This window comes from Zootoca vivipara, chromosome 3 (assembly GCF_965207765.1).
Source record: "Zootoca vivipara chromosome 3, rZooViv2.hap1.1, whole genome shotgun sequence".
NCBI classification, from domain to species: Eukaryota; Metazoa; Chordata; class Lepidosauria; order Squamata; family Lacertidae; genus Zootoca; species Zootoca vivipara.
The window spans coordinates 51,298,209-51,311,552 of record NC_142586.1 but is presented as its reverse complement, the minus strand read 5'-3'; the positions used below and the strand labels follow the sequence as shown (position 1 = coordinate 51,311,552).

Below are 13,344 nucleotides of genomic sequence, written 5' to 3'. Positions count from 1 at the left end.
AACCAGAGGGATTTCTCTTAACGAATGCTTATATTTTCACGGATATACACAGATGATGGTCAGCATCATAGGCTTCCAGTTAGGAAAATGCATGGCTATCAAGATGCACTAGGGGCCACCAAGTGCTTTTTCTCTTGGGTATATGGACTGAGCAGCCAATATTCAGGGCTTTCCCCCCAGCCGGAACACACCAGAACTGGGCTCCAGCACCTCCCCGGTGGGCACCATTTCCAATCTAAGAGAACAAGGGAGCATAGCTGCCAAGTTATCCCTTTTTTAAGGGATTTTCCCTTATGCTGAATAGGCTTCCTCGCGAGAAAAGGGAAAACTTGGCAGCTATGCAAGGGAGGCGTTCATGGTGAGTTCTGGCACCTCTCTTTCTAGAAAAACAGCACTGAGTGCCAGTGAATCTGTGCGGGAAGCTAGTTAGGAGCTGCAGTGTCAGCCACTTCCATCATGTTCTGATCTGTATTTTCACAGCAACAGACACAATACGAGGGCATGCACTTTGGCTTCTCTCTAATGTGGTAGTAAAGATTTAATAGAAATGTTAATACCTCTGCTACACGATGATTTGAAGTGCTAAAGTAATAGTTGGTGGGACATAGGACAGGTGGCAATATCTAAAAACCCTGCGATAATGGCCCCGTTGACATCTGTTTAATGTCTTCTTCGCATCCTCCTGTTGCTAGTCCATTTCCCCCAGCACCTCTTCCCGACCAAGACATTTGAAGAGGAAAGGAAACACAAAAGAACCCGACATGTTTAATTTAAAAACAGATATAAATTTTAATATTGGCCATGAGAAGATGCATTTGTTCAGAGAATGCTTTATTGCAGGCTTCAATAGTTTTGTTGCCAACATTAGCAGAAAGCTTTGCAAACCAAAGGCTTTTAAAACAGAATTATGGACCCTCTACAGCCATATCTCACCACATTAAGCACTTTTTAATGGTTTAAACAAGTCAGCGGGTCATGACATGTTTTGGAGTAAGTGCTTGTTGGATAAACGGAAAAGTAGCAATGATCCAATAAGAGCAGTTCCCCACAAAACCTGGTCCTCTTCTTTTACTCAAGATGTATGAAAGCTAATTCATATGTTGCCATCGCACTGTGGTCAGGTACCACACTGGTCTGGCAATCACAAAGGACTGCATGAAGTGGTTGAATGATGCGATTATTTCCCCTCATAAAGAGCAAAAATAATAAAGTCCAACAAGAATACTAAGTGATTAACAGTAGCTGGAATTTTCAGAGAGTGTTTCAGAATTGAGTACATAACATCCACAAATGGTCAACCAGTATTCCCCTAAAAATGATTTGGTTTTTCCTTCTTTCTCTGAACTTGCAAGTAGCAGTGAGGCTAAGTTTATAGTCAAGTTTTATTATATGTATCTTATTTGTTATTATGTATTTTTTATCTGGGAAAAAATACTTTTATTTAAACCCTCAACCATATTAATTAAATAGGAAACTATTTAAGCTTGATCTGCACCTTCCTTGAGTGCTTATTCCTGGCTACAAAGTGTCCTTGAACAGTGGCAAACCCTCTCTCATCTCCCTGCCTAGAGTGTAGAGTTGTGTGTGTGTAGAAATCTCTGACATTGCTTCAAAGACATGTAGACTACTGCACAAATATAAGAGCCCCATTTGTTTCTCAAGCCACTTTTTTTGTTTCTGACCCTTGCCTGCTTCTACTGCTAGCCCCACCCACTGCTAGGCAGCCCTCGGAAGATCAGTTTCCTGTTCCTGCTGCAAAATGTAATTGTCCTATCCTCTTTGGGTATCTGAAAGCAGCAGTGGCGCAGTGGCGAGATGGAGGCACCAGCATTGCTGCTGCTTACCATGTGGGTATACCAGCAGGAGTGTTGGATTGGCAGTGGAACTCCTTGACACACCTAGTCAGCCCTAACCTTGATCCCACCCCACTCCTGTCCAAGAAAGCAGCAGTTCTGGCAGCATTGAGTGGGCAGCCACATGACTTGACTCCACTACAAACCTACCACTGTTGTCTGGCAGTAACACTCCAGTGTCTCAGGAAACGGTGTCACCCAGCTCTAAAATTTAACTGAAGAGGCCAGAGACATCTGTATATTGACCACTTGCTCTCCCGCTCCAGTTACAGTACCTCCTCTGAACCAAGACAGTGTTTTGGGTGGGGCCACTTCCCAGATACCTTCGCACAATTGTGCAATGGTGTTCAATGCTGCCCCCATGACTGCCCAGCCTTCCTGGCCCATGCACAGTGTTTTTGGATGGAAGAAACCCTTCCTTGTCACCGAAACAGGAAGTCATTCTCATTTCCCCTGCAACTGGCCGAGGATTATGTGCCGAAGAACAGGGATTGTGAAGTCCCCAGAGCTGCAGGTTAAAAAAACATAACACAGGGGGTTTCTTTAGGCTTTAAAAGGAGAAAGTCAACCCCCAGCTATGGACCAGATGGTTTAAATATGATGATTACCAAATCCTGAAGTTAAAATAGTTTAATTACAAAGTCAATACTGCCGCCAACCTCAACTAAGCCTTTAACATAAAAACAACAGACGGCCCAGAGCAAACGGTAAGGCAATGTTTAACCAGAACTTTGCATTAGCTACTGCAGTTGCCTTTTCCTGAAGATCAACTCATTTCCCAGTTTATGTTTGTTAATCATCCCTGTTGTGGTCCCAAGACGTCATGGACAGCATGAATGAAGTGCATCTAATGAAAACAGTCTCCTGCAAGTACAATGTTATGTTCTATCTTCCCTAGTAGTGGAAAGGTGGCTGTACTGCATCTAACAATAGGGAAATTACAGGTTATAGCCAGCTATGTTCTGCCCAGAATAGACCCACTGAAATTAATGGATGTGGCTAAGATGTTGTTGTTGTTTAGTCGTTAAGTCGTGTCTGACTCTTCATGACCCCATGGACCAGAGCATGCCATGCACTCCTGTCTTCCACTGCCTCCCGCAGTTTGGTCAGACTCATGTTGGTAGCTTCGAGAATACTGTCCAACCATCTCGTCCTCTGTCGTCCCCTTCTCCTTGTGCCCTCCATCTTTCCCAACTTCAGGGTCTTTTCCAGGGAGTCTTCTCTTCTCATGAGGTGGCCAAAGTATTGGAGCCTCAGCTTCTGGTATGAAAGATTCTCTCCTACTGCTCACCTAGTCATTTGCTCACTGAGAGCACCTCTGCTGGTCCATTGTTCCATGAAGGAATTGGTGGTGAGGGATATGGATGGAAAGAGAGGACTATTTAATGGCCCCAGCCATTAAACCAGGGAGGGCAGGGTTTAAATAAAATTCATTGTTGTTGTTGTTGTCATAATGACCCCCTGGCTGGATCCAGTTCCTCAACCCTGGTTTACGGTAAACCTTTCCTTTCTGTCTTCTTCTTTTTGCTCAAAGTTTTCCTTTCTCATGGCTGCTTTTTTTGTTTTGTTTTTGCAGGGAGGAAAAATAAGAGCACACAGCAGCCAGCCAGACACCTACGATTCCTAGGCTGCAGCTGGCAGCTTCGAAGGCGGCTCCCTGTTTTAGAACAGGCAAGGACAGAGAAAAGCTGCAAGCAGCTGCAACATTTTGCCCTAAGAAAAGATGTGCATTTTGAAAAAGGTTCTGAAATATGCTGAGGGGTGGATAAGTCAAGCATCCTTTGTGGTTGTACTTTAACAAATTGCCTCTCCTGTGTTTTATCATTTTGCATTGTCTGGTACTGAAGCCGTTCCTATCGGGGCAGATAAAATTGGGGGGAATCAGATTTGGCCAGTGGTGTGTGGCCATGGGTATCAGGTATCCAATTGTTCTTCCCACTGATGTCATAGCCACATGTAACACAGAGAGAACTCTGCTTTGATCTCTTCCGCCACTGCTTGTTTGGCTTTTGAGTCTCAGGAGCTTTTCTTGAGAAGAGCAGATAAAGTGGTGCTTAAGGGAGACAGGCTTTATGTGGGCAGACAATGCAGGTGTTAAAGTAGAAATCCTAGACATTCATGGTAGCCCATGGAGGGACACACACACATCACTGTTAAATCTTACCCAGACTGCTTCATGTTCAGATCCACTTTGCAGAATGCCGACAAAGACGAAAACAAAGATTTTTTGGGACCTGAGGAAAAGGAGAGCAGTGTAATCCAAGAACAGAGTGTTTTAAATCCTGCCCAGATGAATGGCAAAGTTCAATCCCTCATCAACCACAGAGGTACCACTCTGGGGTTCTGGGAGGGCAGAGGAAGATTAAGAGCAAGATTCAAATAGCTGTTCTGAATTAAACGCCCAAAAACAGAAGCAAAAAGCAGCATGTGTGGAGATTTTTGTACCTACATTTTTGTACTGATTCTTAACAGAGATGAATGCAAGTGGTGTTCCCCTCCCTGCCATCGCAGATGTACTGGTAATGCCAGTTAACAACACTCGCCTGCTTTACAGGACTATTGTAAGAGTGGCTGAGTTCAAAGAAGTGCTTTGAACCCTCAAAATGTGCCATATCCAGCCTGGATCACTGCAATGTTCTCTACATGTGACTGTCCTTAAAAATGGCCCAGAAGCTTCAACAGGAGCAGAGCGCAGCATCAGGAACACTCATAGGACTTATTAGCACACCTATTCTCTGCCAGTTGCTCTGGCTGATTCTTGGCTGCTGAGCCCAATTTAAGGTGCTAGTTTTGGCCTTTAAAGCCCTAAGCAGTTTGAGATGAGGCTATCTGAATGATCACCTACACTCATATGTACCTTCCTTGGGTTTAAGAATGCCATCAATGTCCTGAGCCAGGCTTGCTAAGCACCAGGGACAGTGCCTTGTTTATGGTGGCCCCATCTATCTGGCCTGTCCTCCCCAGGGGAATTTGTAAACTCCCTGCCCCTGTTGTCCTTTGGAAAACCTTAAAATTCCAGTCTGCATTTAGGTAATTCTGTAGCTATTATATTTAAGAATGAAGGATTTTAATTATTTTTAAATTGATTTTATTGCATATTGCAACATTTGACTCTGGGGATTTTAACTGAATTTGTTGTAACCCACATTGGGAGGGCATGCACCCTAAAAGGCAGACTAGGAATCCATTAAATGGTGGTGGGGTAGCAGTAATTTATTTAATGAATTAATTTATTGTTACATTTATATTCTCTCTTTCTTTCACTGAGCTCAAGAAGGAGTTCACAATTCTCCCCCTCCTCAATTTTTCCTCATAATAACCCTGTGAGGTTAGGCTAACAGACAGTGACTGGCCCAAGGTCACCTTGTGACCTTCAGGGCTGAGTGGAGATATGAATCCTGGACTCAACACTCTTTCCACTGTACCATTCCGGTCACTACTACAACATCACTGAGATTTTCTTATGATGAAAGATAAGCAGAAGCCTATTAGCATCAGATAGAAATGATTCTATGGCATTTTATTATAAACACCATCATCATTTCCAAAGATGGCTTGCAATAATAAAAATTCAATAAAATTACATGGAGTACAATGGCAAATGTACATTATTCGTTTTAGTTTCAAGCGTGAAAATTGACTCTATATTAGTTTCCTGTCACAGCCTGATGTTTGTTTGACGCTCGGCATATAAGTATATTTGTATGTATATTTGACAGAGTTTTTTTCCTCCTTTGCCTTATGAGCTGACAAAGATGTGAGCCTTTTGTCGAGCAAATCTCCTGAGTAAAGCTTCTCATACAATGGGAGAAATACTCCTATTAACTTGCCACCACTGTGGGGGTATACAGCACATGAAGGAGACAAAAAGACTCTCAATATCAATCTCTTTTTAAATGCAGAATTTAACTGTGTATCTACCTTTACTATAGCAACCAGGGCATGGGGCAACCCGAACATGTGGCCTTTTATTTGATCAGGGATAATAATCAACTAAGCCAAGAGGAAGGGAAGTAGTTTTTCCTATTTCAACTGCTTACTAGAATCTTTCTGCTATTTCCAGGTGCCTATCTCAAGACCATTCTAAAAAGCATTTGGATGCTAAATAACTTGAATTCTAGAAGTAAGGTACCCAGAAGCTTGTAAAAATCTCATGTTCTCCTAAGCAGTTCCCTAGCTTCCTTGTTTTGCATTGGGAAAGTGTGACCTGCCCTGATCTCACCATTCTCCTCCAGTATCTAATGAATGGAGGTGCTAATGCTTTAATCTCCTGGCCTCTGCAATACTTCCTCACATCCCAGCAAACTTATTCCACTGGTGTGGGAAATATTTAATACTGTTGGAAGATTGTTATTATTGGAGCAAACCTACTGGGATGGGGTAGGATTATAGAGGCCAGAAAGGAAGAATAAGTCGCCTGCCTCATACTGGAAGTTGGAGGGGCATGGTGAGATGATGGCTGGGGCAGCTTGTGGCCATCATAGGACTTGTGTGACACTGGCAAACTCAGTCTCCATCTACAGAGAACCATCTCATGGTTCACCTCCCATTAATGTGAACAACACAGTCATTCCTTACACAAATGCACACACATACACAGGTGTTTCCAGGCCCTCTCTCCTTAGATCTCTCCAACACACACACACACACCTTATCATGGTGATAACACTCCATTAGCTTGTACATAAGACCTCAGAAGATTCTGTTGACATTGATGGGTTAAGAACAGAACGGAGCATGGTGTTCAATATGTACTAGATGCAGGACTTAGTTTAAAGCCTTTTATAGGGGATTCTAAATTTAATGTTTGCGGAGCTAGGGTGATCTGTCTTTGCAGCCTTACACTATGGATAAAACAGATGTGGTGCTGTGTGTCAGAACATCTGAGGATGTGGCAGTCAACAATTCAGCCTCTGATCACATGCGCTGCAGGCCATCAAGCAGGTAGAGAGCTTGCCTTTCTATTCTAATGCCAGAGATAGGCAGATGCATATGCCAGCAGGATGCTGCTGTTGCTTTTCAGGGTAATAAATAAATAAATTATTATTTGTACCCTGCCCATGTGGCTGGGTTTCTCCAGCCACTCTAGGTGGCTTCCAACAAAAGATTAAAAATACATTAAAACAGCAAACATTAAAAACTTCCCTAAACAGGGCTGCCTTCAGATGTCTTCTAAAAGTCAGATAGTTGCTTATTTCCTTGACATCTGGTGGGAGGGTGTTCCACGGGGTGGGCACCACTACTGAGAAGGCCCTCTACCTGGTTCCTTGGAACCTCACTTCTCGCAGTAAGGGAACTGCCGGAAGGCCCTCGGAGCTGAACCTCAGTGTATGATGGCTGAATGATGGGGGTGGATACGCTCCTTCAGGTATACTGGACCAAGGCCATTTAGGGCTTTAAAGGTCAGCACCAACACTTTGAATTGTACTCAGTAGAGAGGTATGTACACAACACAACCATAAACTATGGTCATACCATGTAAGGCTACGAGGAATATTGGCAAGGTGACTTACCGTAGTCATGGTTCAATGTGTTCCCAAAAATGCAGCCAGGATTTAAGATTCTAAAAGTTTTTCTCAAACTTGGGTCCCCCAAAAAACTTGGGTCCCATCATTCCTACTAGCTAAGGATGATAGGGTGTCTAAGGTGACTAAGGTCATGATCTCAGTTTTTTAAAGGAGCCCAAAGGAAGACATGTAGAATGCCTGGTTTGGAAAAACCCTAGATACCCTTCCTTTCGTGCTGCATGTGGTAGTCCAGCTGAAAGATTCATAATTGAGGAATGTTTTCAGTTAAGAAGGAGCTCTGAGATTTATCAGTCACTGGAACTGAGAGACAATTTAACTCATGGTGAATCCAATTGTACCATAAGGAATTCACAAGAAATGCTGACCATGAAAAATGATGGCTAAAGATATTTTTTGTCCATGTGAAATATACGCTCAAACAGCCTTCCCTATTCTGGTGCCCTCTAGAAGTACAACTTATGATCCAAAACACCCAGTGAGCATCAGGTGGGGGAAGAGTGTAGGTCTGAACCAACCAGAGAACAACAAAATAACAAAATGAGACTGCCACGGGATAGCATTTGAAATAAACCCTTTAATCCACAAGATTAGTAAATGCAAGTTTGGTCCAGATAGGTTTGAAGCAATAAAATGAAACGATGAACTTGTGGCTCTGCAGATGTTATTGGACTACAACTCCCATAATACCCAGCCACTGCTCTGTGTTGTCTGGGGCTGATGGAAAGTGGAGTTCCACAACATCTGGATGACTACAGGTTCTCCACCCCATCATAAAAAATGACCCTGTAAACATTTCCATAGGAGGTAGAACACATACATTTGACAATCTGCCAAACAGAATTGCAACTTGCAAAGAACTCTGCAACTCCAATAAATAAAGGTAAATAACATGTGTTAAATAATGTTTCTTTGCTTTTACAAAATAAACAAAATGTATGTATGAAGATACAGGACAACTGCTTTTTAAATATAAATTAGAGGAATAATGAGGCAGAGGAATGTTTCCCCCCCCCACAATTCGTTGGAACTTATCACTAGTTTTTCTTGCTCCGAAGATCATAGCACAACAAAGCAGAGCAGAAAGACAAAAATTCTGGGACTTTAGCAACAAAAAAACAAGCAAAAATTTCAGTGCTTTATGGAGGAATACTGTGAAAATTTCATCAGCTCACATGGATCACGGACTAGCATTCTGATTTTATATATTGAAAGGCTGGCTCACATGGTTCATGCACACATGGGATGTTACATAGCCAAGCACTACAGTTCATGGCTGCTGTCACATTACTCAGACACCAGATGTTTCATGTAAGTACAGCATTGTCACAGTCATACTGCTTCATGGACTTTGTGGTGTGGGTACATAGGAAGTTGCCTTCTGCTGCATCAGACCATTGATCCATCTATGGTAGCTCAAAATCATCTGCTCTGTGCTGACTGGCAATTGTTCTTCAAGGCAGGGGTCGTATCCAGGCCTACTGGAGCCAGTAGTGGGCAGAGTGGTGGAGTTGTGCTGCTCGCCTGACCTCCTTCCAGTTCAGTTGCTGGATGCCAGCTGTGAGCAGTATGTACATACTAAAGATATCTAGGGCCGGTGCACAAAAGCTAGCAGGTCTCCAGTTGTGAAATAAAGCTACACTTCACTATGCATGCAGCAAATATAGATTAGAAAGCACTTGGTGTAAATACAGTAGTGAACAATGTGCATATTGGCACATATCCAGTGCCTGTACAAAATTAATTAGAGAAAGGGTGGTAACTAGGACATTTAAGCAGAACAAGAGAGTTCGCTCTGATTATGAGCTGTTTATAGTTGGAGAGCAGCAACTGCTGCCTCAGAGCAACGGCAGAACTCTGTGATATAGGGGTGTTGTTGTGAGATGATCCAGAACATCATGATGGTACAGCAAAGCTGTTAAATCCAGAATAGCCAACCCATTGTCAGGTGTGAACCTGCACACTGTTGTAACCACGAGGTGGTGCATATGGTACGCCATGCATCAAGGGGCAGCAAAGTGATCACCAAGAAAGAACAGCATCCTGATTACATGGAAAAAAGCAAGAATATTGGTTATAATTGTGACAAGGAGAGAAAATGCAATGGGCAATCTCTTTTCCTGTGTGTAAGTCCAGAGACACTTGACACAGGATGGACTCTGCAACCAGCTGTGGTTGCTTTTTCAGTGCATCGTAAAATCTTCTTGGTAGTCTTAAAAAATTATGTGTAATACTATTTCATTCGTATTCGCCATCAAGTCCTGGCACTGAAGATTGGGTGCAGCCACTTCTGGACGTCAGGTGCCTCCAGCAGCAGTTCCCATGAAAACAGTATTGATGGGTGGCAAGGTGGAAACCATCTCACTATTACCTTGCCCAGAAGAGTCCATTGCTTCCTGCGAAGGGCATTGTCTAGAATGTCCATACATACATTGGGAGGAGGATGTAGGTATAGCAGGCTGCAGATCTGAAGCTACAAAGAAAATGGCAACAGTTACTACTTCCAGTGCATAGTTTCTAGGGAAAAAAAGGAGATGTAAATAGCACCCTCCGATCTGCAAGTTCCACCCTGCTATGGGAGGACTTGGTCTACTCAGCAGAGCAAGAAATACAATGCGCATACGTTCAGGAGCACTTTAATCTATAACTTTCATGGTGCATTCCTGGCACTATGAACAATTCTGGCATAAATTCATTCTTCCTGCTGCAAATATACATTAAGTAGCTATATAAGGAACAGGGAGTTAACACTCTTGGGTGTGTGTGATGGTCATGAGGCCCTGCTGGGTTCCTCTGAACCCCAGCTTTTATTAAAAATACATTTCCAACCAAAACAACATTTCTGAAGAATGTTCGTGAGAAAATGCCCAGCATTTCCAAAGGGGAGTCCCAGAGGACGTCTTTGAACAGAAAAGTGGGAGTGGGTGTGATGCAGAGGAACCACCCACCCACCATAGCTTTCCAAATCACATATGTAATGGGACCTACTTAGAGCTCTGGGGAAGGGGAAATCAACCATTCATTAGTTGTGATTAATTTCTAAAGAGACGAATGACAGCATTTCATCCTTCCTAGACATTACGCCCTCTGAGCTGAAAGTCTTATGTCTGAGATACATGGGGATGGGGGAGGAAATGTACAGTGCCTCCATTCTAAAGCTAGGGTCTGGCACTGGCTGCGGGTTTTGCAGCTGAGATTCCCATGTAAGTTAAAACATAAACCCATTTTTCATGCTTGGATCTAAGGCTCGTATCCAATGTAGCACCAAGAAGGCATCCAATCAGTGCAAAGGTTCTTCTACAATGGGACTCTCCCCAATCTCTTCTGGGGAGGGAGTAGGAAGTGTATGTGGGGGAGATGGGAAGTCCCATTGCCCAAATGAGAATCCTTGCACTGATGATATGCTTACTTAGAGCTGCACTGGATACAAGCCCATGCGTGGAGCAAATCCATGGAGACAAAGTAAGTTTGTGCTGACTGACTCCATTCTTGACCTCTACCTGTCTGCTGGCATTACACCTCAACTTTGGCATTTGGCCAAAAGTGAGAACAGACCCAACTCATATACATTTGTATGTGTGCAGGCTTTGCAGGCAGCTGTGCAAGTGGGCTCCACCATTCCAAGTACTACAAGTCCTATGCATGCACAGAACCTCTTGTCACTTTTGGGCACTGTGCATGGCCAGTCAGCACTCTTCTTCTCTATGTGTTGGCCCAGTCCAAAACATGAGAAGATGTAGATTTCTTGTTCTTCCATCAGACCTACTTACTTAGCGGGTTCTGACAGGCTATCGAGGCATCTGCATAATATGATGCTCCCTGTTTCCTTCCAGCATCCTCTAAGATGCTAAGTGGATCGTGAATGTCACTGTATGGCGGCAATGGTCGAATGCTGCTGATGCTGCTGATGACTGAAACATGCTGATCCACCATTGACCCGAGTCGATGGGATTCCGGGTAATTTATATTATTCCCATAGAACCCTGTTGACAGACAATAAGTTATATGAGCATTAGATCATGTAGAATTTTGCCTTGCAGCACCCCAATAAAATTAAAGTTCCATGTCTACAGCGAATGTGCACAGATATGGATATGGAGATACTGTATGGTTATGGAAACAAGAAAGACAAACAGATGGACAAGCTGCAGAAGCCAAACAGCATCACCCCTCCATCTGGTAGCTGTTTATGTGAAGTAGCATCCCTGTGATTAGCAGCAGTTTTAACTAGGGAAACTTGTGTGCCAGTAACTTCTAAATACTGGAGCAGCAATGGCTAGTGAGATGATTTGCTGGAGGATACCAGTGTATGAATGGGGGTGGGGGGTGGGAGACCTGCTACCCTTACCAGAGGGTGACCAGTGGTGGCAGAGAAGAAATTGGGCATAGAAGGCTAAATTAACATCGTGTAGATGTGTGGCTGCTGAGAAGCTACCATAGGATCACAATTGGGCAGAAGATCAGAGAGCTGTACTCAATTATGCTAGTCTCCAAGCAGCTGAATGCTTGCTTTCTCCATCATCTCATGATGCTGTCCAGTATGACCACCTGGTCCCCCTACACCATACTGGGGACTCAAAGGCAGAGGCAGCATGCCTCACAGTCCCAATTGCTTGGGAACAGCAATGGAAGAAGGTGATTGATTTTATGTCCTGCTTGTTGGCTTCCTGGAGGAGGCTTTTGGTTGGCTGCTTTGAGAAACAGGACGTTTGACTATATATGGACTTTTGCTCTGATCCAGTTGAACTCTTCTTAAGTTCTTACTCAGCAGCAGACAGTAGTATTATCTAGAAAACTATCCAATGAGCTGCTGCTGCATAGAAGTCAGGGGCCTTTTATTCATTTCTGTTTACCATGAAAGAGAATTCTTGTCCTCAAAAACTTACTTTACAATACAAGCCTGGAAGACTCACTGTTGTTTATGCTGCAAGAGACTAACAAAGCAATCCAAACCACCTTTTATGCCAGCTGGTTTGGACTGAGCAGAGGTGTCCCTCCACTGAGCTCTGTGGGCTAAGATTGCCTCCTGTCAACACTGCTCTCCCTCTTCCACCCAGCAAATGGGCAAGTGGAAGGTCTACTGGAAGACTCATTGCCACCAGGACCCAGAAGACAATCCAAAAATGGGTTCCAGGGGCAGGAAGAAGATGGGGCTCAGCTGACCCAGCATCCACTGGACCCCGAACTCACTGCTGATGCACAACTAATTAGGTCCAATCATCTTGCCTCCATGAGCAGCAGGGGTGCAGATGCTGTGGTGGCCCCACCACTCCACAAAGTCCCACAAACAGGAAGGGCAGGTTCAGAATGTGTCCCAACACACCTACCCCTTCCAGAAGATGTATTAGAGAGAATATACATAAATTCTGGAGCACTAGGGAAGAAGTACAGATCAATGGAAGTCAATAATTTAAAAAAATCTGAACATTTTAGTACCATTGGAAGCATTTGAGGAATATGACGATCCTTGACCAGAGCTAGCTGCTGGACTGTTCATGAAGTTGTAGCTCCCACTGTTCAGAAATTGCATGCCGTGTGCCTCCTGTATGGTCGAAGAGGACCCATAGTTAGGGGGTGACCTCGTGCTGTATGGAGATACAGCGCAGCTGCTGCCGAAGTAGTCTCTGGAGAAGTGCTGCTGCTCATTGCTGGCTGCAAAATGGCTGGCCTCTGCCCTGTGCTGATAGGAAGATGAGTGAGTCTGGGTCCTGAACATGACCGGGTAACCAGCATAAAAGTTTGGGTTGGTTTGTGGCACAGTCTGGTACAGGGGCTCCGGATAAGAAGCACAGTGGGAATGAGAAGACAGCGGTGGACCTACACTAGGAGGCCTGCCTGCCATCGGTCCCTGGTTGATGACGCTTCCTCGGCCAACCATGGCTGGAGATATGGGTGGAGTCATGAGATGACCTGTGCTTTGAGAGAGCTCCGTTTGACCTGGGAAAACAAACAGTAGAGGAATGGTT

At 44.0% G+C, this 13,344-nt stretch overlaps 1 protein-coding gene across 1 annotated transcript in view; it reads right to left on the bottom strand.

The window, feature by feature from the left end:
• Window positions 1–7,935: 7,935 nt before the first annotated feature.
• RFX6 (regulatory factor X6) overlaps window positions 7,936–13,344 on the bottom strand; it is a 31,261-nt gene continuing 25,852 nt past the window's right edge. Inside the window, exons 17-19 of the mRNA XM_035110587.3 lie at window positions 12,815–13,315; window positions 11,149–11,361; window positions 7,936–9,851 (exon numbers count right to left, since the gene is read on the bottom strand). Of these exons, the coding sequence (XP_034966478.1) occupies window positions 9,676–9,851; window positions 11,149–11,361; window positions 12,815–13,315 (890 nt within the window). The 3' untranslated portion in view covers window positions 7,936–9,675. The remainder of the gene's footprint in view (window positions 9,852–11,148; window positions 11,362–12,814; window positions 13,316–13,344) is intronic.